The sequence below is a fragment of the Rissa tridactyla genome, chromosome 21 (assembly GCF_028500815.1).
Source record: "Rissa tridactyla isolate bRisTri1 chromosome 21, bRisTri1.patW.cur.20221130, whole genome shotgun sequence".
NCBI classification, from domain to species: Eukaryota; Metazoa; Chordata; class Aves; order Charadriiformes; family Laridae; genus Rissa; species Rissa tridactyla.
In genome coordinates, this window is record NC_071486.1 from 6,288,400 (window position 1) to 6,314,499 (window position 26,100).

At 46.5% G+C, this 26,100-nt stretch overlaps 1 protein-coding gene across 2 annotated transcripts in view; it reads left to right on the forward strand.

Annotated features, from left to right (window-relative positions):
- Positions 1-2,909: 2,909 nt before the first annotated feature.
- Positions 2,910-26,100, forward strand: part of RAP1A (RAP1A, member of RAS oncogene family) — a 39,374-nt gene continuing 16,183 nt past the window's right edge. The window contains exons 1-3 of one of the 2 annotated variants that reach the window (XM_054181117.1): positions 2,910-3,040; positions 20,578-20,647; positions 24,588-24,671. In XM_054181117.1, coding sequence (XP_054037092.1) covers positions 24,615-24,671 — 57 coding nt within the window. In that variant the 5' untranslated portion in view covers positions 2,910-3,040; positions 20,578-20,647; positions 24,588-24,614. Of the gene's footprint in view, positions 3,041-3,524; positions 3,676-20,577; positions 20,648-24,587; positions 24,672-26,100 lie in introns of those variants that run through there. The other variant, XM_054181118.1, reaches the window with a different exon arrangement.

Consider the following 26,100-nt stretch of genomic DNA (forward strand, 5'->3'; position numbering starts at 1 on the left):
ATAAATAGAAAGGTTATGATAAATTACAGTTTGTTTTTTTTTTTTTTTATAAAACTGCAATGTTAAGGGCCACTGCAGATCTTGGGCTGTGTCCTGTATCTGACAGGATGTAGAGACTCGAGTGTCTTTGCCTTTTAACCTTGTGTTGTTGCAGAGGTCGCGTGGAGCAGAAATCCTCTGTTTGGGGATGTCAGCAGGTTTTACCCACTTGAAGCAGGTGGAAGCGATGATGTCAGTAATACTGTAGATCCCCGAAATAATAGGATTTGTTATAAATTGGAAAATGCACTGAGGGAGAGACAAGGTGTGGACACAGGATTCAACACCCTGTTGACAGACTGAATGTGCTGCCGAGCAAGTGCCCGTTGCACAAGAGATAAGGTGCAGCAGGGAAACGGGCTCCCATGCTGCCGTCCGTCCGTGGGGCCACGTCCCTCCTGTTAAAGGAGAGAGGCAGCCTGTGGGGCTGGGAGAAACAAAGATCCAGATTTATTCCCTGTTGAACTCAGTAGGAAAATTCCCCCTGATTGTAGCTGAACTTGGACCCCTTTTGCCTCTTCTAATCATTTCATAACCAGGTTCACGTTCATCTAATTTCATGTACTCGCAAAGTCTGACTCAGCAACAAATGTTATCAGCTTCCATTCAGACCTGCAGAAAGCTGAAAAAAAGTCGACCTTCCCAGAACGGACATCAAATAGCTGCTTTGTCTTGCTGAGTCAGGCCCTGAGTGTGCCTGGACCCTTATTGTTTTGAAATTTAGAAGATGGTCCACAACACATGACATAGATAAGTGTGTGATTCATTGGATATGGTGAAATTCTTCAGTCAGTTGTGCTGAGTCGGAAAAACTGCAGATGCATTGATATCTGGGCCAAAGTTTATTAAACGTTTAATTTTAAAGGAAGCCTTAGGTAAAGCCTTGCAAAACATTTGTATACCTCCACCTATATTGAGTCTTTTAAAGCATGTAAGAAGAGGGTCCTTGTGCAGCTTCTGTCCGCAAGAAGGAATCGTTTTTACTGATTTAACTGCCGTTTTAAAAGCTGTAATTACTGATAATTTTGCCTCCGCATGTTTTCCAGATACAGCCTCATGTTTTTAACGGAGCTGGTAACTTCCTAAATTCAGAGGTTTCATGATAATGTTTGTATTTAGGGGAAACAAGTTGCTCCACCACCAGTGTTAAGCATCCTTGAAGGCAGATGATGCCGCCGCACCGGCTGCCCTGCTGTGGGAGCAGTGGCTGAGCCCGGCTGGGGGGGCCGAGTCCTGCAGAGACAGAAAAGGTGGAAATCCCTCTGCCGAGATTAGCCTGCCTCCAGCTACACAAATTAAGAAACAGTGATTCACCTGCTCGCTCCAGCACGGTGGTCCCTGGGGAAGGAGATGCCTCGCTAGGACTTGAGCCATAAAGAACAGGGATTTATAGATCAGTATCAGCACCTGTGAGTTGTACCTGGAAGCAAAATTCTCTGTGCTGTGTATTTCTAAGGCAGGCGCAGAGAGCGTGAGCGGGAGAACTAGAGCAGAGTTTTCTCTCAATTAGAGCGGGGGATGAGAGTGGGGACTCTGAGCTGTATTCCTCTCCTGGCCACTGACTTGCTGGGGATTTCAGATAAGTCATTTAATCTCTTTGTCTTGGGTTCCTCATCTGTAAAGCCAGATGAATAATATTTAGCATTTTTATTGGAGTTCTGGATGAAAGGCAGCGTGAATGCAAAAATAGTACAGTTCTCCTCTTCAACAGATCTCCTGCTCGTGTCCCTGAATTTTGCAGGCGGAGCGAGCGGAGAGCTGGGGAGGGCAGCGGGCGCACTGCCTGCTGCGGAGCACTGCCGCTGCCTTCCTCCGCAGCCTCACCGCCAGCGTCCTCCCTGTCCCCAGCGGGGACCGAGGTGACGCAGTGCTGGCGAAGGCGAGAGATCCCTCTGCATTTTAAGTAATGCTCGTGGAGAGCCAGGCAGTCAGACCACGGAAGCAATTCCAGCTCTTCATGGGGCATGTGCACATTTTTAACCAGAAAAAAAAATTATAAAATTTTACTGAAATTTATTAACTGTTGACATTAGCTTTTCTTGAGTATGTATTTCATAGCTGAATTACAGTTTGTGTCAGGAGTAAGGAAGCAATCTAACAGACCACGAGACCCTGTGCAGCGACTGCGGTGAACTTCTGATCCGATCCTTTATGCATGGCTGCTGTCACTCGCAACCTCCAAGTGACATAAAAGCAGCATCAGGATATAGGTGTGTTCTTTCCTCTTTCTGCATGTCTTCTGTTTCTTCTTGATTATGGATTATCTTTTACTTCCACGTTACATTTCTTTATGCTTTTTTTTTTTAATAATAAAAGATAAATAACACCATTATTAAGTGCTGTGTTTCAGGGAACATGTTTTAAGCCATGGGGGGTGACAAGAGGAGGGCAGTCCCATGGCGGGGAGGCCTGTGCCCGCAGTGGCCATGTGCCTCGAAGTTGCCACCCGTCCCCCGTGCAGGCATCGCCCCGCACCCTGCCCTTGATAAGGCACCATTCGGGGCTTCGCTATCTGCTGGGTCCCTGCTCTGTCTGCTGTCACCCGGTGCCATGGGTTGGCCCGGTTCCCTCGGGGGTGGGCGAGGAGCCGGTGCCCGGGCAGGCGGCGGGTCCCCGTGGGCCCTGGAGCCGCTCGGGTGGCGAGTGCCCAAGGGGAGGCCCAGGCCCAGTGGCCGCCATAGCCCCTGCGGCGGAGCCGGGACTCCCCTCGCCGGTGCCCTTCTCCCGGGGGGTGGGCGGGCGCCCGGGGGGTCCGCGGGGCGGCCGACAGCACCTGCCCGGGCCCGCGGGCGCCGCCGCCGCCGCCCGGAACTTTTCACGGGCCTCGGCGGTCACGTCCCCTCCCGCCGCTCCGCTGGGCGCCCCGGCCCGCCCCGCTGGCTCCTCCCCAGGCCGCGGCCGGTGAGGGCGGAGCGGACGCGGCGCCGCCGCCGCGCACAGCAGCCGAGCCCCGAGCCGAGCGGCGGCGGGAGGCGGCGGCGGGCGGCCCGGGCGGCGGCGGGTGAGCGGGGCTGCGGGGGAAGGGAGCGGGCGCGGCGGGGCCGGGCCCCGCGGGCGGCGGTGGCGGCGGGCCGGTCTCCGGGCGCCCCCGCTGGGGCCTGGCCGCGGCGAGGCCGCGGGGCCGCGGCGGGGCGGGGGGGTCCGGCGGCGGCGGCGGGGGTCGAGGCAGCGAGGCGGTGTCAGCGGGGCCGGGCTGACGCTCCCTCCCCGGGGGCGCGGCGAAGCCCAGCCGGCGGCGAGGGGGGAGGCGGCTTCACCCCGGCCCCGGCCGCGGCGGGGCGGGCGGAGGTCAGCCCGCGGGAGGTGGCCGCCCGCGCTGGGCCCCGGCCGGGGCGGTGCGAGGCGCCCCGCTGCCTGTCCCGCCGCGGTGCCGGGGCTGCCCCGTCCCCCGGCGCGGGCTGGACATCGTCCATCTTGTGCGGCTCGGCCGGCGAGGGAAGGCGGCCAGGCGCCGGGCGGCCGCCGGGGCCGAGGCGGGGGCGGCCGGCCCTCGGCGCAGCGCAGGGTCTCGCCGTGCCGCGGGCAAGCACCAAAATTCCTCTGGTGTTTGGTGCAGCCAGGTGTGCGCCGTCCCGCCGCTCCCCGGGATGTAACGGGGCGCGAAGCTCGGGTGCTGCCGGCCTGGAGACCATGGAGGTACGGGGAGAGCGGGGCGTCAGGGCGGGGTGGGCCGGGCGAGGGCCAGCCTTTGCCCTGTGCCCGCTGCTCTGCCCCGCACGGAGGGCCTGGGGGGTTTGGGCAGGGTGTTTGGGCAGGTGGGATGAGCCAGGCCAAGGGGATGGCCTGGTGTCCTCGGCGCAAGCCATGCAGAGCAACGCGCTGGCCCACCCTCGTCCTCCCGGCCCGGGGACTGGCTCTCTCCCACCACTTCAGCTCTGAGGTGGTTTCTTGTACTTCCTTCAGTCGCTTTAAAGAGGCAGTTTAGAGAGAAACTGTTCTCTGTGCAGGAAAACTTTTGCGTTTAGATACTTCTCATTAATTAGTGTCTTTGCTTCCGATATTTGAGCTACAATAGGGGTGGTTTTCGTGCAAGGATTTCTGCGAGGCTTCCTCAGCGGCAGGGCTGGGGTTTGGGCGATACCGACCGACACAGAACTGGAATTGGCACTTGGGTTTTGCTTTGCACACAACTTGGAAAGAGCTGCAAACAGGAAGGGCAAACTATGAAAACTCCTGGTTTTTTCCCTTTCAGTAGCATAGCGGAGAGATAATATTTCTTAAAATAGTCATTTGACTTGAAAACGCCTGTCTGCTTTCAGAGTATTATATCAGCACTCTGTAATTTCTGTTGCTTTTGTAATTCTGTCGGAGTAGTAGTATTGCTCCACATAAAAAGAGACACCACAATTTGAAGAGTTAAATTGAGGAAACTGGCTGTTTAGTTGAGCGTGGATGCCTGCCGTCAAATGCTTCACTGTTGTGATTTTTGTCGTTGCTTTTTCTTACTGAAACGGTCTGTTATTAACTCTCACTGGTGCTAGCGGATCCCTTGGATTCTGAAAGGGCTTTAATGTGGGAATTCATGAGACTTTAAGAAAGTGACAGAAGAAGCTATAGAGAAACAGAAAGTCGTGCGTTAGCAGTCAAAGTCTGTGCCTTTAATGAGAAGTTACCCAAAATGAGGCAACTTATGGGGAAGTTTTAGATGGAGCTCTCCTGCCTTTGTGATATCTGCAATTTTTTTAATTTATAGAAGCAGTGGAGTTCACTATGTCCCAAGTATGAAATGCTGTCTGATTATTCTGACATCATTATCACGTTGCTATAGTGACTTCATTACACTGGGAATGCCATGCTCACATCCTGTTGCTATGGAAAAGATCAGTGTAATAAATCAAAACATTTAATGTTCTGTTCATCATTGTGGCAGAAAAAACGCCATCAACTTATTGATGTGATTGCCTGAAGAATGACAACATATTCCAACAAAAGTTTTTAGTGCTGAGTTAGAAACGGGGAAATTGTCGCTGACAGCTCTCAGCGGATCGTCCCTTCCTTCCCTCTGCTGTGCCGGGTAGCAGAAGTTGTGAAATCCCAGTTTTTTGGACATGAGAATGCGTATGTCGTTCTTCAAGGTGGAGTCGACAGGAAGTGCTGCTCTCGCATACGCTGCTGCTAAAAATAATCTGTTTTCATGCGCAGTATTTTCTACGCACGAGGAGGAGAGGAGTGTTTGTGCTCTGTCAGGCTAAGATCATCCACAGAAAAGTGAGTTATACTTCTTAAAAGTAGGTATTTCTTGTGGCCTTCATAAACGTAGGGAGAGTGTGTCCAGAAAGGTGTAGTTGGTCTCATCAAGGGACCATGTACGGTGCAAAGAAACCTTGATGGTGGGGCCAACTGGTGCTGGCAGAGCCAAGAGCCGCAGCTCCGAGGACTGGGAGGAAGCGGAGCGGGTGTCTCTCATCACGTGTCTGGGCTGTGGTGTGGCCGTTTTTAGGGTAAGTAGCTTTGCCGAAGATTTTAAGAGGACTGTGTGCCAAAGGGACTAAACTACTAGCACAGTATAATTCCAGTGACACGTTAACGCTTTTATTTGGAGGCTAATGTTTACGCAGTTTATCAAAATGGTTTACATTTGAAACCAGAAGCTGCAAATATACAGACATAGACTATTTGTGATACATTTCATGGCCGTTCATCCAGTCTGAGGACTGTTCTTAAAAAAAACTGAGATGTAATTAGGTAGCAGTAGTGTAACATGCGGACATACTCTAACATAAAAGTTGTAATTGTATATTGAATTATAGTCTTAGGCATAAACAACTCTAAACATTTGTTTGTACTGTGTATTGCGGTGGTTCTTCTCGTACCATGCACGTGCACAATGTACTCAGTCGCACTTTGAACTTGTACTTAGTATTTAGAGAATAGATTGCTTGTGTGTAACTTTACAGAGGCTTTAAAAAAATCGTCTTAAAGAGGAATCCTAATATTCTGAGAACAGGGATGTGTTATGTGTTTATACTAGAGAAAAGGAAGCAAATCTTTTGAACGTATGTTAAGTTCAAATCTTTACTCTTTGTATTTGAAATGTATTTTACCTGTAGCTGTTTGAAGTTCAGAATTCCCCTTGGTCCGGTGTTATTCGCAGCTTTGCTGGAACCAGCTCAGCAGAGAGCTGTGGGCTCGGTCAGCTGGGGCTGCCTGGGATCCGGATCAAAACTTCTTTGAGGATACTATGGGAGACTTCCTATTTTACCGCTTTCTTTTCAATTCTGATGAGCCAGATTAATGTTACGTGTCAAGCGCTTCTGGTAGCTTTGTGTGTTCAATTCTGCAGAAGCAGGTTCAAGAGAGACCTAACTTTTAAAACTCGGTCAAGTCCTGGGTTGTGTTTGGATTATTTTTTTTTGGCCATGAATTTATTTTGTTGTTTAAAGAGGAGATGGTGGTTATAGTACAGACTGAATTCATTTTATGCTGAGCTCTGAAGTAGTTACTGATTTGGTTTTACTCTTTTATTTAAAAGGTAATAGGAAATTAAACAGAATTTTAATGAAAGCATCTTCTAAAACGGTTGCTCCTAAATCCCAGGGTCAAATTTTTACTTAGGCATTTGTGTTTGCACTTTGCAAACGCTTCTGATCCTGGAAACATGACACCTAATGGCCAAGATAAGTAAGGATGTTAGAAAGTTGGAAAGAAAAGTTAATCTTGCCGAGCTATCTTGTTTGATCCAGTCTGCCTTGTTCGGAAGCTAAAACACGTGTGAGATGCTTTGTGTTATTTGCTACAGAATTGAAGCCTGGTGGCAGCCAGGATTTGAGATTATTTGGGTTCCTAGACTGCTTTCTGGGTATAAATTAATGCCCTAAAAATCTCACCTCTCAAACAGGTTTCTCCTTGGATTTTATCCTAGTATCATAAGTGCGGAGAGGATAAAGGAGGATGTAGCTTTTTGTTTGGGAACGGCAGGTTGGAACAAGAGTACAGCTGTATTAGCCCATGGCCTGGTGTTCCTCCTGACTGATTCTCTGGAAAACAATCCTATATCATAAGTAATATAGGTTCCTTGGATGCATCTTTTTTTTTTTTTTCCCTTTCTCCTTTAGATTTCTTGATTTATACTTAAACAAGCTCTGCAGAATGCATGGTTGCTTTTGATTCATAAAATAGACAAGCTTTTAGCATAAGTGCTGGTTTTTCTTGCCGTACCCTTGAGTTTTTAAAAAATGTAAATAATATGCTTTTTAAGGTTGGTGTGTAGTAAACCTGGCATTCAATACAGCATTTGATCCAGCAATGTAAGAAGGAATTATTAGGAATTTGGTTATAGTATGTAAAAAACGATGGTTTATTTGTATTTCATAGGGTATCACCAGGACTGAAAGCAACTACGGGACTAAGTGGCTTTAACGTAAGCTCAGAGGCTGCAGCTGAGTGTGCTTTGAGTTGATTTGCTTTTGCTCAGGTGTCAGAGCAGGCCATGGAAAAGCATCCTCCAAGGTCAGCGTGGATTTGCTGTGGGTGACAGTCCTGAGAGGGCAGAGTAGGTAGTAGATAGTATCTGCCATGTGCAAAAAAAAAAAGTGATTTTTCAAATTACATATGGTATGATGGGTAAAGTAGTTGTTTCATGCCCGTTAAGACCAGTTTACCCTGTATCGTTAGAAGCAAAGAGAATTGAGAACGCTTGACGAAAGCTGCTCGTGGATGAGCCAGGTGGGTTCTGGAACCTCATGGTGGGAGTCTGGTTTTACCCCAACATCCTCAGACGTCTCGGCGAGTGAGTGGCCCTGCCTGTCTCTTGGAGCCTGTCGTGGCAAGGGAAGGCAGTGCTACATGCTGAAGGGACGAGGGGCCACGATGACAAGTGACAGCAAGGGAAATTTCAGTTAAAGCAAGGACAGACTGTTCTTGTGGGAGTGGTTAAGCACTGGAGCAGGCTGCCCAGGACCTTTTGGAGTCTCTGCCGTTGGAGATAGGAAGAACTTCACTGGGCAAGGTCTTGAGTGACTCTGAAGCTAGCCCTCTTTGGAGCCAGGGCTGTAGCAGAGACCTTTGGAGATTCATTGCAGTCTGAATTAGCCCCTGTTTTGTTGCGTTCGTGTGGCACTGTTGTATTGCTTGGTTGCGTGGGTGAGATGCAGTGAGAGGTCCAGTGGCCAGAGCTCCAGACTGTGGTTTCATGGTTGCTAAATGCAGTAGCACAGCCCGGTGTCCCCCTTGCTCTGACACTTGCTCTTAGATGCTGAGGTAACTCAGGAAGCTTAGGTAGCTGAAAACTGAGCTAGTCCCAAAAATACATATGTAGTTTTCAGCCAGGTCACTTCTTGCTCTGACTCACTGTGCGGTTGTGCAAGCACAGGTGCTGGTAGAGGGAAGGAGTTGCGAAGAGAACAAGATTCTGCAGTTCCTGACTACATCTGACTCAGGGCAGTATCTTTCTGTCAGTCTTCTGCTGGGACTGTGCTAGAGGTGGCGTGGTGGCTATCTGCTTTTCCTCCTACGTCTGGAAAGAGCACGACCTGCAGCTTCTCTGCATGGTGGATAAATAGGTGAATGTTTGCTCTCTGTCCTCAGTGGTAACGGAGTGTTGTTTGCAAGGAACAGCCTGCATTTACGGGAGTTTATATCAAGCTACCTTTCTGTTGCAACAAATTTAGCGTCTTCGCTGCATGTTTTTCAGTTGGCACTGCTTGTTGTATTGGTGACTTTAAAGACATCACCTGTGAGTTGGGTTTACACGTCTGCTGGCTGACCGAAACCATTTGGAGATAAATGGCACATTATCAGAAGATACCTGTGCTTTCCTGTGATAGCGATAATTTTGTTAATTATTGCCTATTCTCTGAGCTCCCTTCTTCTGAAGAAAGGGGAGTGCAGGGAGAAGCTGTGCAGACCCGGGCAAGAGTGGAGCATCAGTCAGGAGAGCATGTACCTGCTCAGCTGCTGGTACCTGGTATTCACGCTGGAGCTCTTTGTTCTGGTGCTAGACCTACAGATGCCGTTTCGCTTCCAGGTTTGATATGAAACAAGTTCTCATCTCCAAAGCTCTGAAAAGGACAGAAAGTGGTTACTGAGAGATCGCTTCTCCCCTTGCCAATACTGCAATAATTAAGGTTGTCTGAAGTAGTCGATTTAATGATATTAAAATGAAGAGGCTGTGGGAAGATGGGTGGTGTTCAAGGAGGAGGCACTGAGTGTTACATTCCTAATCAGAAACGGTGTGTTTAAACTTAAATTGCATTAATCTGTTGTGGGAAGATCCTTTGAGGTGTGTGTGGGAAGAAACAGGACACCATAAGCCTTCCCTAATTTTGATCACTAATCATTTTGGGGTTTATAACTTCTGTATTTGCAGGTTGCACTCACAACACTGTAGCAGCCAGTACCTCTAGTTAAAGGTGAGATTTAAGACTGTGTTGTTGCCGTTTCTCCTGTGACGGTAGTCCACAGGGCACGGCACAGGGCTGTTTTCTCACCGTGTCAGCTGGCTGGAGCAGGTAGGGTAGCTCTGTGTGAATCTGAATGTGGCCACATGAAGACGATGTTTTGATGTGTGTTGCCGCTCTGCGCCACGAGTGGTCCAGCAGGTATTGGGTGTTGTGTTGGGAAATACCTGCTCTACCTGAACAGGCGCTTCCTCAGCGCAGCTGTAGTGGCTTGACGTGAACCCAGGGGAAAGCGCATATTTAATTTTTTTGATTGAGAAATCCCGATGCTGACAAAAGCAGACCTTAGCATGTTTTGAAAACTGCTGTTTGTTTTCTTTTGATGAACAAAGTCCTTTATCTGGGGGGAAAGTCTGACCCTCCGTGGTGCTTTTGTAATGGAGAAGAAGCAGGTAACATAGGACAAAGAGCAAAAAAGGAAGCCTCAGGGCTGCTTACAGCCCAGGCTGCAGGTGGTTGACATGGCTTTCTCACCCCTTTCACTTTGTTTGACTGAAAATATGGGGAGCCAGGCAATAGCAGTCCTGTTGAGCAGGTGGCCCGAGTCATTATGGTTTGTTATTTATTTTGAATATTGATAAGACAGAAAGTATTTAAATCCATCTGGGGCACTGAAACAAGAGGTCTGGATATGTCCACAGCAGTGGTTGTGTTCTGCCTGAATCAGGTCTTTATTAATTGCTTAAATGAGGCAGTCAAAAATACTGCTGGCCTGGTGCTTCATACTCTCATGTAAGAAGTAGGACGAGCATTTCTGTAATAGGTAATTGTTGCCCTGTCAAAAGTTACTGGGAAAAACCTGCTTTTTGGAAACGCGCTGCATCTAGTAGCACACATCATATTTGTCAATCGGCTGCTTTGCTTAAGTGCTGCTTGCGGGAGCATTGCAGAGAAACAGAGAGTTGCATTTCACTTGAGAGTGGCTGGAACTGCAAACTCCAGGCTGGCTGGAATGTTTGGGGTTTTTTTGTTGAAACATTTGTTGCATCCAACGACGTTGTGTTCTGGAGTGTTCTAATACTGAAAAAATTTGAATTTGTCATATTTAAATTAGGGTAGTGCTTGTGAACTCATAGCTATGAAATCTGCTCTAAAAGATCTGAGCATCTGTGGCCGGAGCGGGCTGTGGCTGTAGTTGTGAGTGCTCCGTGCTTCTAGAAGACAGACAGCTATTAGTTTTTGTCCAAGTGAATAATCTGTATGGAATCGGGCATCTCTCACACTTTTAACACATTAGCTGGCAACAGACCCTTACTCTGGAAAGCACTGAGTGCGTGGGAGGAGCAGTTTGGCTGGATGTGTTGGTTGCAGTGCCTTTTATGTTGCTTTTTATGTAATATTCTTTTCTCTAGTGCAAATAAACTTGAAGTTGTAGGGAGGGGCAGCTGAGAAGAGGAAGATTTTCATTACAGACAGCTGACATGCAGAATAATATCTTTTTATATGCCACCTACCCATGTGACAGTTTAAAGTAAATCATAGTTCACTGGGTAAGGTTATTTCTGGCGCAATTCTCCTTTTTGCATAAGTAGTCCCATTCCAGCACGTCTTGCTTTGCCCTGAGAATCCATGTGTTAGTACTGTGCTGGGTAACCGTTACTGCGCATTGGGCCTGAAGAACAGAAATCTCGATGGATTTATGAAATAAATACAGGTGAAGATAAAATCAGTTTAGCCAACTGTTGCTTTCTGCTTTGGATTATAACACTAATTGTAGTTGAAAATAACATTAAGATTAAATATATGGACTGCAACAGTTCCAGACAGCCTTTCTCATGAAATATTCATGCATTTAGGGCTTTTAACTCATCAGATCCCTTATAAAGTCATAGGCATTACAGTATTATTACGTCTTTGTCTTGTTTCACGAATACGCTGCATTGGCATATTGATCGCTAGAATGCACTCAAATTTAGAATATAGCTTTTTCAGGAATCTCATTTAAAATGATCAAACAGATGTTTTAATGCTCCAGGGCACTTTCCTCAATGGTGTGATTCCGAGAAAGTGGGTCTTTTCCTTTATTCTGTAATTTCAGTACTTTGTAGCCTCTATCTGTTAAATGAGCTGTTGCTCTAAACCCTCAGCATGAACACGACACCAAGTACAACTCGATTTAGCACTCAGGCTAACGTATGGCTGATGTATTTGTATATTTACTTAGAAAAAACAGTTGAATGGGAGTTTTAACTTGGATGGAAAGGTATGCTAACCAAAATGGAAAGCACAGAAATTGCGGATAACGGCAATTAACATTCAAATTAAGTGTGGTATGTTCTCAGGTCTTGCTCAGAGTGCAGAACTGACTGTCTCCAGGCCATATGCTGCACAAATTTGCATACTAATATGGGAGAGATTTTTTTCCTGTTGCCTTACGTCTTATCATTTCAAAGACATATAAAAAAAAAAAAAAGAAGACTTTTTGTTCCTGTTTGAGTACTGTTCATGAGGCGGAGGGGGAGAGCTGGCTGATGCCAGTGGTACTCATCGTTAGCTGCTGTAGGATGTGTCCTCCTTTCCTCGTGAGTTAAACATAGTGTCTCCTCTTCTGGGAGCAGGAGTCCAGCTGCCCGGGTTTTTTTCTGTTGTTGTTGTTTAAAGACAGCTGTATAATAATCTATTTTGGTTGTAATCAAGCTTGACCTATAAGTACTGAAATGGCTTATATAAAACTGATTTAAACTATCAGAGCTATTTCCTTTAGAGGTTAGTGTCACCTTTTATTTTCCATAAAGGAAATTCCAGGATGAATTGTCACCGTAGTTTTGCCCTTTCAAGCCTGGCAGGTTCAGGAGGATTTAAAAACTTCAGCGAAACCCTGGTGCAGAGGCCAGATCCGCCAGCGGTTTCGTTCGGTTCTCCACCCTCCTGGCCTGAAAGCTCTCGCTGTGAGGCCCTTCAGGCTCCAGCACTGAAGTGTTAATAACATTTTTGAATATTTCTTAAGTTAAAACCCTCACGTAGAAGAAAATTTCATTTTTGTTGTAAAAGAAGATTCAGTTTCCACCCCCCTCTACCCCCAGGTTCCAGGAAGCAGCATTAAGGGACTGAGCTAAATACTGAAGGATTAAGTACCATATTAAATAACTCCATTTCTTTATGAAAAGTAGTGAAACTGTTACTTTTTCCTCTATTTTAAGTTAATTCTGTACATTAAATTACGGCTATTCAGGTTCCTATCAAGCCTTAAAATTTGCCATGAAAACATTTCAAGAGGTGCAGTTCTTTACAGTGCTAAGATCCATCCATCATTAACTGCATTGAGGTACTCATTACATGGATACTCATTGCTGTAAGGGTTTTATTTAAACTGATAAACAGTGTAGTATTAATAAGTGGCCATCTGGTAAGTGGGGCTTTTCATTCAAAAAATCATTGTTAAAACAGACGTTTAGTTAGCTGCAGTTGCGTGGGAACGGTAGGTATTTTGGTTGCTTGTGGCTGGCACATTAAAGTATTTTTTTAAGGCAGTGAAAATCTCTAGACTGCATATGTAAACCTGACCTTTAGATAGGGCTACGTGGTCAAATCCGGTGTATACACACAAACTGATTATTGCAGCTTTGCCAGTAAGATTTAAAGAATCTAAATATTTTCTGGAATTTGTAAGTTATCCCAGTCTCCTGAAAGGCTGGGCAGTGGTCCATGCTAACAGATGACGCATTTTTAGAGGCTTAATATTAGTCTTAGAATTTATCACTGAGGGGTAGAAATACACTCGAAAAGCGCTTTAAACCTCTACAATTTTTTCAAGAGGTTTCAAAGAAACCTTAACTGGGAGGAAGCTGTATTGGTTTCTCCATCGAAGATGCGATGCTGGAGGCCAAGTACGGACCAACTGGATTCCAGCCCTGAGCAGTCACCAGTGCCTGGGCTTTGTGGCCAGTGTCTGGTCCCTGTTGCTGCAGAAATAGAATAATCAAAGTGCAGGCTGAAATTGCAGCGACAATCTACCTACCTCATGTCACTTATTTACTCTAATTATGTAAACCAGGAAGAACATAGTTAAGAATGTTGCCAAGCTACTATCAGCACAACAAATTATTCTTACCAAGTATAATGTAGTTGGTGGTTTGCTATGACTGAGCCTCCTAGAGTCTGTCTGGAATTTAATCTGTATTAGAAAAGGTCAGAATGTTTTTTTTTCCGCAAAAGAAACTGGAGAAAAAACTTTATGGGACTTAAAAATCAGTGGCAAGTTGTGGATGTGGTAGACGACAGATGGAGGAAGTCCCATAAATGGCTTCTGTGTCTAATGTTTATGCCCTTTAACATTTATATGTTTTGCTGATGAGGAAGGGGGAAAGGAAGTGTTTTTCTTTTCTTCTTCTGAAAAAGCTGTTGAGAACTCCTCCGAATTGTGTAAACCCCTCTGCCGAAAATACTCCAGTAGCCCTTGATGAGGAGAAATGGCTGCATGGGGCCGTGGCGTCGCTCAGGAGGACCTCGGCTCTGCCACCCAGGCACCAGCTGGGCCAGTCACCAGCGGGTCGGTTGCCGTAGTGGGGCTACACAATGCTTCATATAAAGCTGTTTTATATACATAATTGAGAAAAGCCTGGTTTTTTGTAAATCTGTGCCATTTAGGTGGATGTCTTTCCTGCTGTTTGCAGATCGGTGCTCATTAGCATTGAGTTTGCAGCGGTGCTGCAGCCCGTTCCGAGGGGACGCTGCCAACTACAGCCAGTGACGTAGCGTTTGGTCTAATTTGGGGCTGCAGAGTGTGTTGGGCTTTGAGTTTTGCTTCTGGCTTCCTTTCCCCGTCTTTGTCTGTCTGGCACACATCCCTAGCAACTTTCTGCAAATGCAGACCAATAGGACAAAAAATAAATTAGCCGTTTCAGCATGGCAAGCTTTAGCTGCCCAGGGTACTTGTTCCTTGCCCAGAGTGCTTCCATAGCAAAGCAATTTAAAACAAATAAGTAGGCAGTCACTTCCACAGAAGTTAACTTTATGATATTTAAAATTGCAAGTTCAGCATGAAGCTGGCTGCAGAAAAGATTACAGAGTGAGGAAGATCAATCTCGATATGCTTTGCTTCAAATCACTTACTCAAATTACAGAATTACTCTTTTCAAAGCCGTTCGTTTCCCTGGGTTGTTTGTGTGTGTGTAGTTAATTTGCCGAGAGCTCCCGTTCAGCACAACTGCAGCCAGAAAGGACGACTCTGGTGCTGGAGGACTTTACTCTTAGCCCAGGCTTTTATGGCTTTGGCCCTGCATGGGCAACCTTCCCGATACAGCGCGGAAGATGGGAAATTACGCAGAAACTGGCGATGTGGACATGGTTCAGAGGAGCGCGCGGTCGGGACTTGAGCTTTTAAGAATGGATGTGTGCAAGATTCGAAGGCCGGTCCCTTGCCTGTTCCAGTTGAACACTTCAGATACCAGCTCAGAACAAGGTCGTTTTCTCCTGTGTTCCCAAATACCTGTTTGCTTATTTGGCTTGTCACGAGCTTTACTTCTGACGTGTGCTTCTCGCTGTGTTTTTTTTTCTTTTTATCTAGTACTTCAAAAACAAAAGAAGAGCGTATTTAGATTTAAATTAATGAACAGTGAATGCCTCTTACTTGCACGAGGTATGTTATTAAAATGTTACTGCCTTCTTGTTTGTGAATTTATGAATTATTGGTGAAAGTGCTCTTTTAGAAATACAAGACTGTTACAATATTGAAACATTGTTACTCTTTTCACTAATCACAGCTGCTTCAGTTTGTAGTTACTTTATTAAAAGGCATTTTAGCAGAGTAGTGGTTCAGGATTAGATTCAATTCCCAAGTCTTACTGTAGGGAATTGGAGCTCACTCACGAGTTGCTGCGGTTCTTCGGCGTACTTAGGCTTCCCCCGAGGAGCACCTGTGTTTCTGAATGTCCAAAATAACCTGTTTGCTAATCCTGAAGTTACCGAAGTATAAAACAGGTTGATTAGGCAATGTAAATTCCTGCCTGGAACCAAAATGTTTTCCTTGGTTTTACAAGAAATAACTCAGGCTTTGGCCTGCGTTAAATTTAGGAGAACAAAAGCTGATAAAGCAAGAGGGACTGGAGGTACAGTGCGGAATCAGAATTGCGCTGCAGTTGGGTGCTGACTCCTCGACAACGCGGTTATGCACAGCTACTTCTACACTTGTTGCCTTGATTTATCTTTGATTTGATGCTGAACGCAGTCAGTGGAAACGGTAATGTTTTTACTCTTAAAATTGTAAAATTGAGGACAAGATTCCTGCCATGATGTATAAAATATGTATGCTGTGATATAAAGTTAATATAAAAAATGCATTTACTTGGGTCTCGGACAGCGGAGTGATAATGAGCAATAAAATAGAGGCAGACTCTGAAGCTTGTGTGAATGGAAGTTTGTCAAGTTGTACTTTGAAGTGACATTGAAGTCCTGCTTTCTGCTTAGTCTCGTCTTTCCTCCAGCTCTCATTTTTCTGCTGTTGGTGGCCTCAGGCAAGGTGCGGGAGGTTTTCTCTGTGCCCTACAGACAGGGAGATCAGCTGCCTTGGGGAAGGTTCTTGGCAAGTGAGTCCGTGGCAGTGATTTTTATTATTTAAGTAAATTACATGCTAACTAACAAGGTAAGTCTATAGTGGTGTTTGTCTTGTTACTTTTTAGGGGAGCTCTCTGTTAATTAATTGCGCAGTTTGCAGACAAACACCCTTTCATTTGTGATCCACCATCCCTCTTCCCAACACGTTTCCGTAGCTCGCGTGTAACAATTGCGTAATTGTTGACAGCTTTGATTAATACTAGGGAAGTATTTAATGTGCTTTCAACTTCATTGAGTAATTTAATATCTAAGAACATGGTGTATAACAAATAACTAATTAGAGAGCAGCCGGTGAGTGGAGCCGTCGCTGGGTGGCCGGACCGGCACGGTGCTGCTGGCAGTTTGCAGCCCCCGTTTGGCAAGTGCCGGCCCTCGGTGAAGCCAAGGGGAGAGCCCGGGTCTTGCGTTCCCAGCCTTCCCTGCTGTAGCTTTTATTTCTAGATGTTTGAGCGTTGTTTTTTTTTTTTGTTGTGGAGAGGATCTGTCAGTTTTAGTGTGATTTTGAGCATCATAAATCCTGTCTTTGCAGAACTGCTGGATTTGAGTTTGTTTTGCAAACATGGCTGTGAATAATGAAGGGATTTTGGTGGAGTATTGAGCAATGTTGTGTGGCGGGTTTTTTTGTTTGTTTTTTTTTTGTTTTTTTTTTTTTTTTTTAAAAATCCACCCCTTTTCATGGCGTAGTTTATAGTAACTTGAAAAGCTGGCATGAACAACATTTACAAGTTCAAAATTAAACAGGTTTGTTTATAGTAGCCATGATTCAGTATTTAACTGCCAGGGTAAAAATAACCAAGGCGTGTGTCTGGAACGTCCCAAGGCTCTGCCCCTCTCCCAGGAGTGGGGAAGGCGATGCCCGCTGGGGCGGCACGGCCAGCCCGGGACGGAGGTGCTGGAGCTCAAGCACACATCTGCGTGTTTCTCTCCCAAATCTGTAAAATGCTGACAGCATGTTTCCCCTCAAAAATGTGAAATATTTTGGTTTCCGCATGTGAAAACCAGACTGCTAGAAAAAGGGAGGTGTGGGTGATGAGCAAACCAGCGCTCAGGAGGTTGTTCTCGGTTTTCTTCCCCAACGCCGGGTGAGTGGTGTTTGCTCCCTCCCCTCTCTCCCAGGGACAGCACGGTGCATCTTCCCAGGGAACGGCAAGAGAGGAAAATTTGTGTCAGGCTCAGAGCACGTCTGCAGCGGCTGCACCTTGCGAGGCCGTTTCACGCTGGCTCTAGGAACTGATGCTTGTGGTTTGGTGTGTGCTCGTTTGGGGCCTCGCTTTTTTCTGTTCCTTTTCTCTCACCCTTTTTTAAACTAGGGCTGTGCCTTGTGCTTCTTGAGTGAAAATGCAGTCTGCGTTGCTGAGTTGTCATCTGTCTTCAGTCCTATCCCTGAGACGCTGTCAGCGCTTTCATGAAAAGTCCCTGTTTTCAGGTCTGTACAAATTGGATCCAAGCAAATGCTTGCAGCAGGAGCTTCTGAATGAGCTCTGCTTTGCTCTAAACTCACTTCCTATTATATTTGGGAAAATATTTGACAAGGATTATGACAGCTTCATTATCTGTTTCTAAAATGTTTTGATTTCTGTGGCTGCAAGGTGGCACATGCCCATGGCTCTGGGGTGTTGGATGCTGAGCTGCTAAAAAAAAATATTTTCAGAAAAACAAATTACTAGGTTTTCATTTAAACTTCCTACGATTCTAGCGTTAAAAGGGGAACAATTGCTTCTTTTATCCTTTGGAAGCTTTCAGAAATGCTTGTGGGAAGAGCAAGTAGCCACGTACAGCCAGACCATCTCATCTAGGGTTTGAAGGACCAGGGACACTTTCCAAGGGCTTGTCTCGCCGTGTTCCCAGAGCTCTGGCAGTGCAGGGCGAGCGTGTCGGATCGGGAAATACTACCTCATCTTCCACCTAAAGCCTGGGAGCAGGGCAGGAGACGCTGCCCGGGGTCTTGGGGAAAGGTGATGGCTCCCCATCGATGCTGGGGTGAGGCTGCGCTCGGGGCTTATCTGTGGGTGTTGGTCTGCTACCCCCAAAGCAGAGAGGGGCACAGAGCTGTAGGGATTTTGTTGTGCGTAGAGACTTTGGTGTAGCTGGAGCTGAGCCTTGAAGGGGCTGAAGGCAGAGAAGACCCTTCATCTGTCATAGCAGCAGGGTGTAGCCATGGGTACAATTTCTCTTTGAAGTGTCAGTGCTGCTGAAGTTCAGCCTTACTGAACAAAGGATAGTGATGCTGCAGCTATTACGATCTTTTAATCCATGTGAACAAGGAGCCAGCAGGGTTACTTGGGCAGGGGCACGGGGGCACTGGAACTTGTCCCGCTCTTGAGGCTGGCGAGATGCTGCATCCCCTGTCTGGGTGCACCTCCGCGCTCTCCCTTTCTCTTCCTTTTTTCACGGCTTGTAGATGCTCTTTGGGCAGTGTCACGCACGTGGTGTCTGCGCTGCCCGGGCAGGGCAGGGAGGACGGCCTGTCCCCCTCCATCCTGCTGCGGCGTGGGGCCACCCAGATGGCAGGGGAAGGAGCAGGGGCCAGGGCACGGCAGGCCTCCTAGGCGGCTGGAGCGGTATGGGACAGGATGCCGGTGTCGGATCAGAGACCCCGATAGCATCAGTGCCTGATGCGTCTGCTTCCTGCGTGCAGTGAGGCTGCCTGGTGCTGCCGTGTGTGCACAGGGCTGTGCTGCCCAGACCCCACCGCTCGGCCGCAGAGGCACAGCATGGGCACACAGGCACTGTGGGCTTTTTAGAAGAAAGAAACATGATGGATTCTGTAAAATAATTTTATTTTGTGGGTGTTGCGACACTCACTGGATTGCGAGCGGTTGAGTGATGGTTTCTCCCCTTGGTGATCAGTCAGGGTTGCTGGGCTGCTCTAGACGCAGCTGGCTTTCTCCTGCATTCTTGACAGTAGAAAGCACTACATTTTCATCCTTAAAATGCATTGCAAACTTGACACAACATCAAGCAGGGTCAGGCTGACCTCAGTTTGTCTTTCGTAAGTGAAGTTTCCTGTAGAGTGTATTAGGGAGATGTCCAACGGGAACATGGTGATTTGACTTAAGCAGCGCCCATCTCTCCTGCAGAAGAAGGTTGTCTTTTTCTTGTGGGAAGAGCAAGCTGGGGGAGAGGAGGAAAGAGCCTGGAAAGTGCAGGAAGCTCCTGAGTGCTTGGAGATCCATAGCAGACAGCTTTCAGGTGAGGGTTTGATCAATCTAGCTTGTCAGAATGGATGGAGTCTGTTAATCTGTTAAAAAGTGGCTGTGCTTGTTTAAACCTACCTATTGGACACGTGCTCAGCGCGCAGTGGAATCCCAGTGCGTGCCCTCGGTGGTGTTCCCAGCCCCACTTTGGCTGCCCCAAAACGCCAGCACCTGCCCGAGCGGCTTCGCCGCAGCGAGGGGGAGCTGTGGAGGAGCAGATGCTCCTGCTCTGCCCTGCCTCCCCCTCGCCTCTCAGTCCAGCTGTGGCCTTCTGACTCATTTAGTACTGACTCAGTTTTTAAATATCTTTGCTGATCTGTTATCTGCAGTGTGTTCTTCAGAAACACGTTTCCCCCGGGTTTCTGGGGTAACGCTTTCCCACGCCGGTGCAGGCACAGCGTGCTGCGGGTGTGAAGGTGGCGGGGAGGGAGTTTCAAGTAAGTTGGCAGAAGGGTTGTGGGAGCCTGGATTCTGTTGACTTTCAATAGGAGTTGGTCCTTGAACTGGTTTTTAAAATTCCCACCCCTGGGTTAGCTGAACGATGGTCAGAAATTGAGAGAGGATAGCCATCAATATGTATCTGGGGATGAACTCCATGGTATTGAGGTAGAAGGCATTGTGGAGGAAAGAGAAAAAGTGAGACTTTGGAAATTAACTTTTTGCAAATGCAGTCATCAGATAAGAGGTAGAGGGGATTGTGGACAGAAGTGGCAACTTTGCACAAATCCAGTAAAAACTGACGTGAAGAAAACAATAGACAAGCATTTTGCTTTAGCAGCTTGGCTGGGTCCAGCCCTGCCACCCTGAGCAGGGCGGTGGATGCGCCGTGGTGCTGGAAAACGAGACGCAGGGGCCGTGGTTACTCTGTTCAGACTGACGCTTCGTCACCCAACGTGACAGATTGGATGGCTGAGCTGACACGGCTGCAGGAGCTGCATAGCACAGGGAGAGGTTTTGCTTCTGGCTTCCAAAAGCCAGTGCAGTCCTGTATTAAGCAGAAATGTGAACTTTACGGTTGTGAGATTGATTTTTACTTTTTAACCTAAGAAAGTTCAATTTTGTGTCTTCTTCCTATGGTTTACCTTAACTGCAAGTCCAGTTTGTAAAGCGTTTTTCAATGACGTAATCAAGTAGAAAATGTGTTTTGCCACTGGCTTCCACCTGACCCCCTGGATCTTTCACTGTCCTGGGCACAAGGTTAAATTGTGCTGGAGTTCTTGTTTATAAGGTTATTTGATTCAAGCATTCAGAAATTGCATAGAGCTCCACTGATAAAGCAGAGAACAAATTTTGTAACAGGCGTGTTTTCGTTTGAAACCATAAAGAGGAGATTTGACGTTTGCATACACTGTCATTTGAAAAATTATTAATTTTTTTTTTTCTTTTTTCAGTCCCTTATAGGGAGCCCGGAAAAACCTTCAGTAGGGCTGCTAACACTGATGAGAGATCTTTTATGCCAAGGTATGAGTTTTTTAATGTTCTCAGTGTATTTCAAATGAAATTGCTAACTGTGAAAACACTCGCAGTTGGGGAGATTTGAGAATTGGTAAGCGTATAATGCATTGTTTAAAATAAAAAGTTGCCTGAATCGTTTGCTTTAGGGGGGGAAAGAAACCCTGAAGCCTTGTGTTCTGGCTTTCCTGATGTCCTCTGCGTTTGTACAAAATACAAGTCTATGATTACAGTTTACAGACTGTGTCTGCTTTGATTTTTATTTTTTTAAGTCTTTGTTATCGTCTTACTTAACGGAGATTGTGTCATCAGTTACGGCCAACGTTTCATCGAGTTATGCAAAACCGTCAGGTCACATGCTCTTAGCAGTCTTCCTCACCCCGAGCGGTGTATCTGCACCTTCTGCTGCTCATTGCTCCATCCGTGCTTCGGGTAGGAAGGAGAAACTAATAAATACAAACTGCCTTCTTCAGATGTATAGAATTGTACTTGGGGATTTGCATTTCACAGGGTGCACGTCACATCTCAGGTTAGTGTGAAGTTCTTGCACCCACTCTCTTTCAGTGCTGTGTTCATTTATCTTGTTTATGCTTCTCTCTCCCCATCGCCCAAATTATAAACTTCTTGATGAGCTGGTGAAACTTCTATAAGAGGGGCGGCCTCTTTTTTGCATCAGGGTTATCTCCTGAAGGGCCTTGTCCGATTTTCCCCCCCCGCCTCTGCCCGGCTCCTTCTGCTGGTTGGGAAATACCCTGAAAGTTTTGCTGCTCTGAGCCCTGATTCAGCCCCGCGGTTGTGACAGGGCGGGAGATGGTCGGTGCAGTTCAGGCAGCGCCCGAGTGCTCGGCTGAATAAAGATGCAGGAGAGCGGGCGCGCGGAGCCACCTTTCAGGTGACAGCTTCATCTGCCTTTGCATCCATCTGCCCGTCCCTCAGAGATCCTTCTGCTGTCCTGCCTGCGCCACCTTTCTTTTTTGTGTATTAGAACAAATATCCTGCATCTTTCCTTCACCTCCCTGTGTGTTCATGGGGGGGGCCCCTTCACTTTTCCTTCAGGAAGGAGCTGAGCAGTTTGGGGCTGATGCTGAATGTGCTTTTCTGTCGCTTCCCAGGCAGTGTTGTGACAGTAGCAGCAGCAAAGAGGTGCTGCTGTTAAACAATAAAGAAAAAAGGAGATTAATCCTGAGGTGTCAGGTGTTTCGTAGCGTAGAAGCAAAGTTTGTTCATTATAGGTGAAATCTGAACCCTACTAAATTACCACTCTGTATTTAAAGTGGGTGTCAAGGTGCTGGGCGGGTTGGAGGGGGCTCAGGGTGGCGATGGGTTAGTGAGATGAGATGCGCTCTGTGCCCCACGGTTGCCCGGCCGTAGCCAAGTGACTGTGTGTGTATGGCAAAAGGGAGCACGAGCAAGGAGACACGCTCAGCTTTTGCTTTATTTTTGCCCCACAGTGTTCAGAATTAATGGGACCAGTTTCACAACATTTATGACAACACTAGAAGTTTGGGGTTTTTTTTACACTGCTTCGTGATCATATTCTTTTCTTGACTCGAAAGAAACACTTAACACCCGTAACTTCATTCCATTTTGAAACGTAGCTGTTGCTTCCCAGCATGCGACTGCGCTACCCAGAGCTCTGGATGGAAATGAATGCTACTGTGTCTAACTGTATTTAGGTGGGCATAAGCAGTTGCCAAATGAAAAGTTGGCTAGGGCGCAGCATAGTAATTTCTTGAGCACTCTATTCATGTTGTATAAACAGATAACATTAACATACTTGTGAAAGAGCTACAAGATAATTAAGGCGTGTGGGGTTTACTGTAATAAGGCTCATGCGTTTCAGGATCTTGGTTTCCTGTTGCACCTGAAAAGAAAAATAATCAGCAAATACTGTAGAGAAGAAATGAGAAGTTAGTCTTGTACTGCTCCCAGCTGAAACTTTCCCACAAGTATTTTTACTATAAATAAGAAGTGAAAGAGTTCACAGCTAAAGTTAACCCTTCACTTGATTGCTTTCCGTGTTTTCTTGGGTGGAACAGACTGTGGAACTGTAGGAAGACGAAGATAAACCAGATTGATAAATTGCATTTATGCTCTATAAAAAATGCATGGCCTTTTAATTTCTAAGGATTATCAAGGGGAAAATCATTGCTAATTGGAATTTCCCTCTCCTCCTCATCCAAAATCATGATTTTTGGAAAAAAAAAAAAAAAAAGGAAGTGAATGTTACTTCTCGGGGAAATTTTCAAGCAGAAGAGCTTACAGCTGCCAGAATTCTAATCAAAAGTGTTGCCAGTGTACTAGAGTACATAGACATTGCTTGCTCTGCTTTTAGGTATTCAGAGTTAACATTCTGGAAAATCCCTTTCAGTTTGACTTAGTTTCACAATTTCTATGAAGTTAAGCAACAGCAGCTCATGTAGGTTTCAAGAGTTGAAGAAAAAACCGCCCCAAGGTGCTTAAAACTGTGGGCTGCTGCTGGTGGCGTCACCTTTATTCCCCCACTAAGGCTGGGTTGAGGGACGGGGGCTTGGCTACATGACGGCAGGGAGCCCCGGCGCGGGCAGGCGAGCCCTCTATTTCTGTCCTTCTGGCTTAAAGAGGAGCTTAAAGTTGTGCTAACCTGGCCGCAGAATTTGTATGCCCCTCTCCAGCTGCACATGGGATATTTTTATTTTGGTTTTAACCTGTACTTGTGTCGCATTTAGACCATAAAACATGCCATGGTCGAGGGGTGAGGGTTAAAAGCAGGATGTTTGGGCAAGTCTGCAGTAAGGCATTCGCTGCCAGTCCCGGTGGCTCCAGCGGGGACTGGCCGTGGCTGCGCGGCAGCACCTGGGTCTCCTCTGCTCCCTGTCTGTTACAGCTTTCCCTTGGGAATTTAAATGATAGGAAAAAACCCTGTCCCGATTTAATGATTATATAAACTTGAGACACAGATTGTTGGGGAGTTGTCCACAGTTGCAAAGCTAAAAATACGATCCCTGTTCTTCACGGACTGTTGTTAGCGGTAGTCGACAAGGTGATACATTTCTCTATCAAACTACTTGGAATACATTCTCATTTTTAAAGCAATCCTCAAACTGTAGCCAGTGAGCCCATAAATCCTGTGGCAACGTTAGTTTGAAATGCCTTTGAGAAGTGCAGCTTGCCCGGGCTCATAGCACTCGTGTTTCCGAAGCCTTACTTGGGAAGAAAGCGCTGTCTTGCTGGGGGAAGAGGGGAGATAATTAGCTGCTGAGGTCATTGTTTGCTTGAGCTCGTTGATAGGGACAGCCCGGCCTGGCTTGTAATGTAAACATAGTGTAAAATGTTTATCACCAGCGTTGTCATTTGCCTTATTTGTCAGGGAATCTCGGTGAGAATGAGAAGTTTTCTGGTGCTGTGGAGTGAGTTGAGGGAGTTGCAAGATTTCCATAAAAAGGCAGAGCCTGGCTTGGGCACGGGGAGGCTCTGCCTTGGCAGCCACCCTAGGGCTGGCCTTTTCCAGAGGGAAAATACTGACCCAGAGCCTTCCCTGCTGCGGGCTGGTGGGAGACGTCACCCTCTCTACTTGCATCTTTCTGATCTCGTTCTCTTGTCCAATACTTATTGTTTTATGCTATAAAATGCTGAGAATGCAGAGGACAGGCAGCGAGAGCTTGTGCCCCCCGTGTGCTGGGAGAGGGTGCCTGTGGCTGCGCTGTCTTTGTACCATGGTGTATTCATCCTCTTCCAGCACCCGCAGGCTCACAGGTCCGGCTTTGGGCATCTCGGATAAACCGGGGCTGTTGGAGTGGCCATCTGAACCTGAGCGCCCAGGTGGAAAACTAAAACCTATAGCTGTTACTAAAGAGATCTTTGTTCCCAGGGGTATTTGGAGAAGGGGAGCGTGCTGCTACTTTCAAAAGGCATGAATTTGTATGTGCAGGTGCACTTTTAACTGTTGGCTTTTTTTCCTGCTTTCCAGATCGTCGCTGTTTGAACAGACCACACCATGCGTGAGTACAAGCTAGTGGTCCTTGGTTCAGGAGGTGTGGGGAAGTCCGCTTTGGTGAGTTTTGGGAAGCAGTTTTGAAACCGATACACAAACTTCAAAATTGGCCTATCGTACTGCAGGCAACGCTCGTTAAATGCATTGGGATATTTGTATGACTTTTAACATGCGTAGTGACTTCCATGGAGCCACTGTTACACTGCAGAAATAGCTGAATTTGTGTCGTGTTTTTGGAGAAGCAGCAGGCGATTCGTCACTGTTACAGTAGTTAGCATTTCATTTCTGCTTCCCGCATGGGTATAATACTGGAAATGACTGAATGTCTGTATCTAAGTATTAAAAGCCTAACCTACACTGGAGCAGCGGATGAAGGCTTGCCGTGCCCGGCAGTGAATTCGCGGAGGTTGCAGCCTTGCGTGACTTTGAAGGCTGTGTGTTTTCCATCCTGGATGGGACCCGAATGAGCCTGGACTGAAATCAGGGGGCAGAATGAGAAGTCGCCTGCAGCGTGAGGGATAAGCAGGCTGATGACACTTTGCACTCCTTAAGTACTTGTGTTGTTTCTAATAAGAGGTTTACGTAGCAGAATTGATAGCAAAGCATTGTAAGAGGGATTTCTGTCACCTGTTTATCACAAACCAGTCAAGCAGCTCGCTCCAACAAGAAAGGCAAAGAACTGGTCAAGTGTAAAGTTATCTCAAACAAGGAACTACACCATGTTCCCTGTCACAGAAGATGATAATAGCTGATCCGCCCTTCATGACGTAGACGCTGCTTCTTCCACCGTTGTTTATTCTGCTGAAATAGGCTGCTGCTAATCTTGGTACATCACCTGCAGAATCCAGATGAATAGGAGGAAAGATTATTCAATTATGTATAAAATTTGATGTACTCTTTCAGAGATCCCATCCTAATCTTTACAAGATGTAGGTGTAATATATTTTTGATACACTCTAGTCTTCCACAGCAACTTAAGCAATCTGTATTACTTTTTCCACCAGCATCCCCTTGATTGAGTATCTTGTTTTTGTTAAGTAATGTTGAAAGACTCGCTAGGTAAAGTACAGCGCTTATGTATATGCTGTACATAAAAATTATTCAGCATCTGACATACTTGAATTTCCATATTTGTGACGTAAAGTCTGAGCCAGCATCCATCATGGCCTTTTTAAAGGCTGAAATGCAAATGCTTAGTCTGGTAAACAAAAGTTACATTCTTTTGGACAGCCTAGGTGCTAAGTAAGCATATATTGTAACTCATATGCTACATTGATCCATTATGTTTATAAGAGGACACAATCAGTGCCAATTAGCAGCTAAGAGTGAAGAATATTTAGCTTTCATGATGACTGTCTACTTATTTACAAGTATTAGCAAGGAGAGGTTACAAGGTGGGATTTAAAATAATTCGGAGGTCACTTTAAAATTTCTTTCTTCGAACTGTATAAACTAAAATGTCTAACAAAGAGGCTGGTGTTCCTTTTCA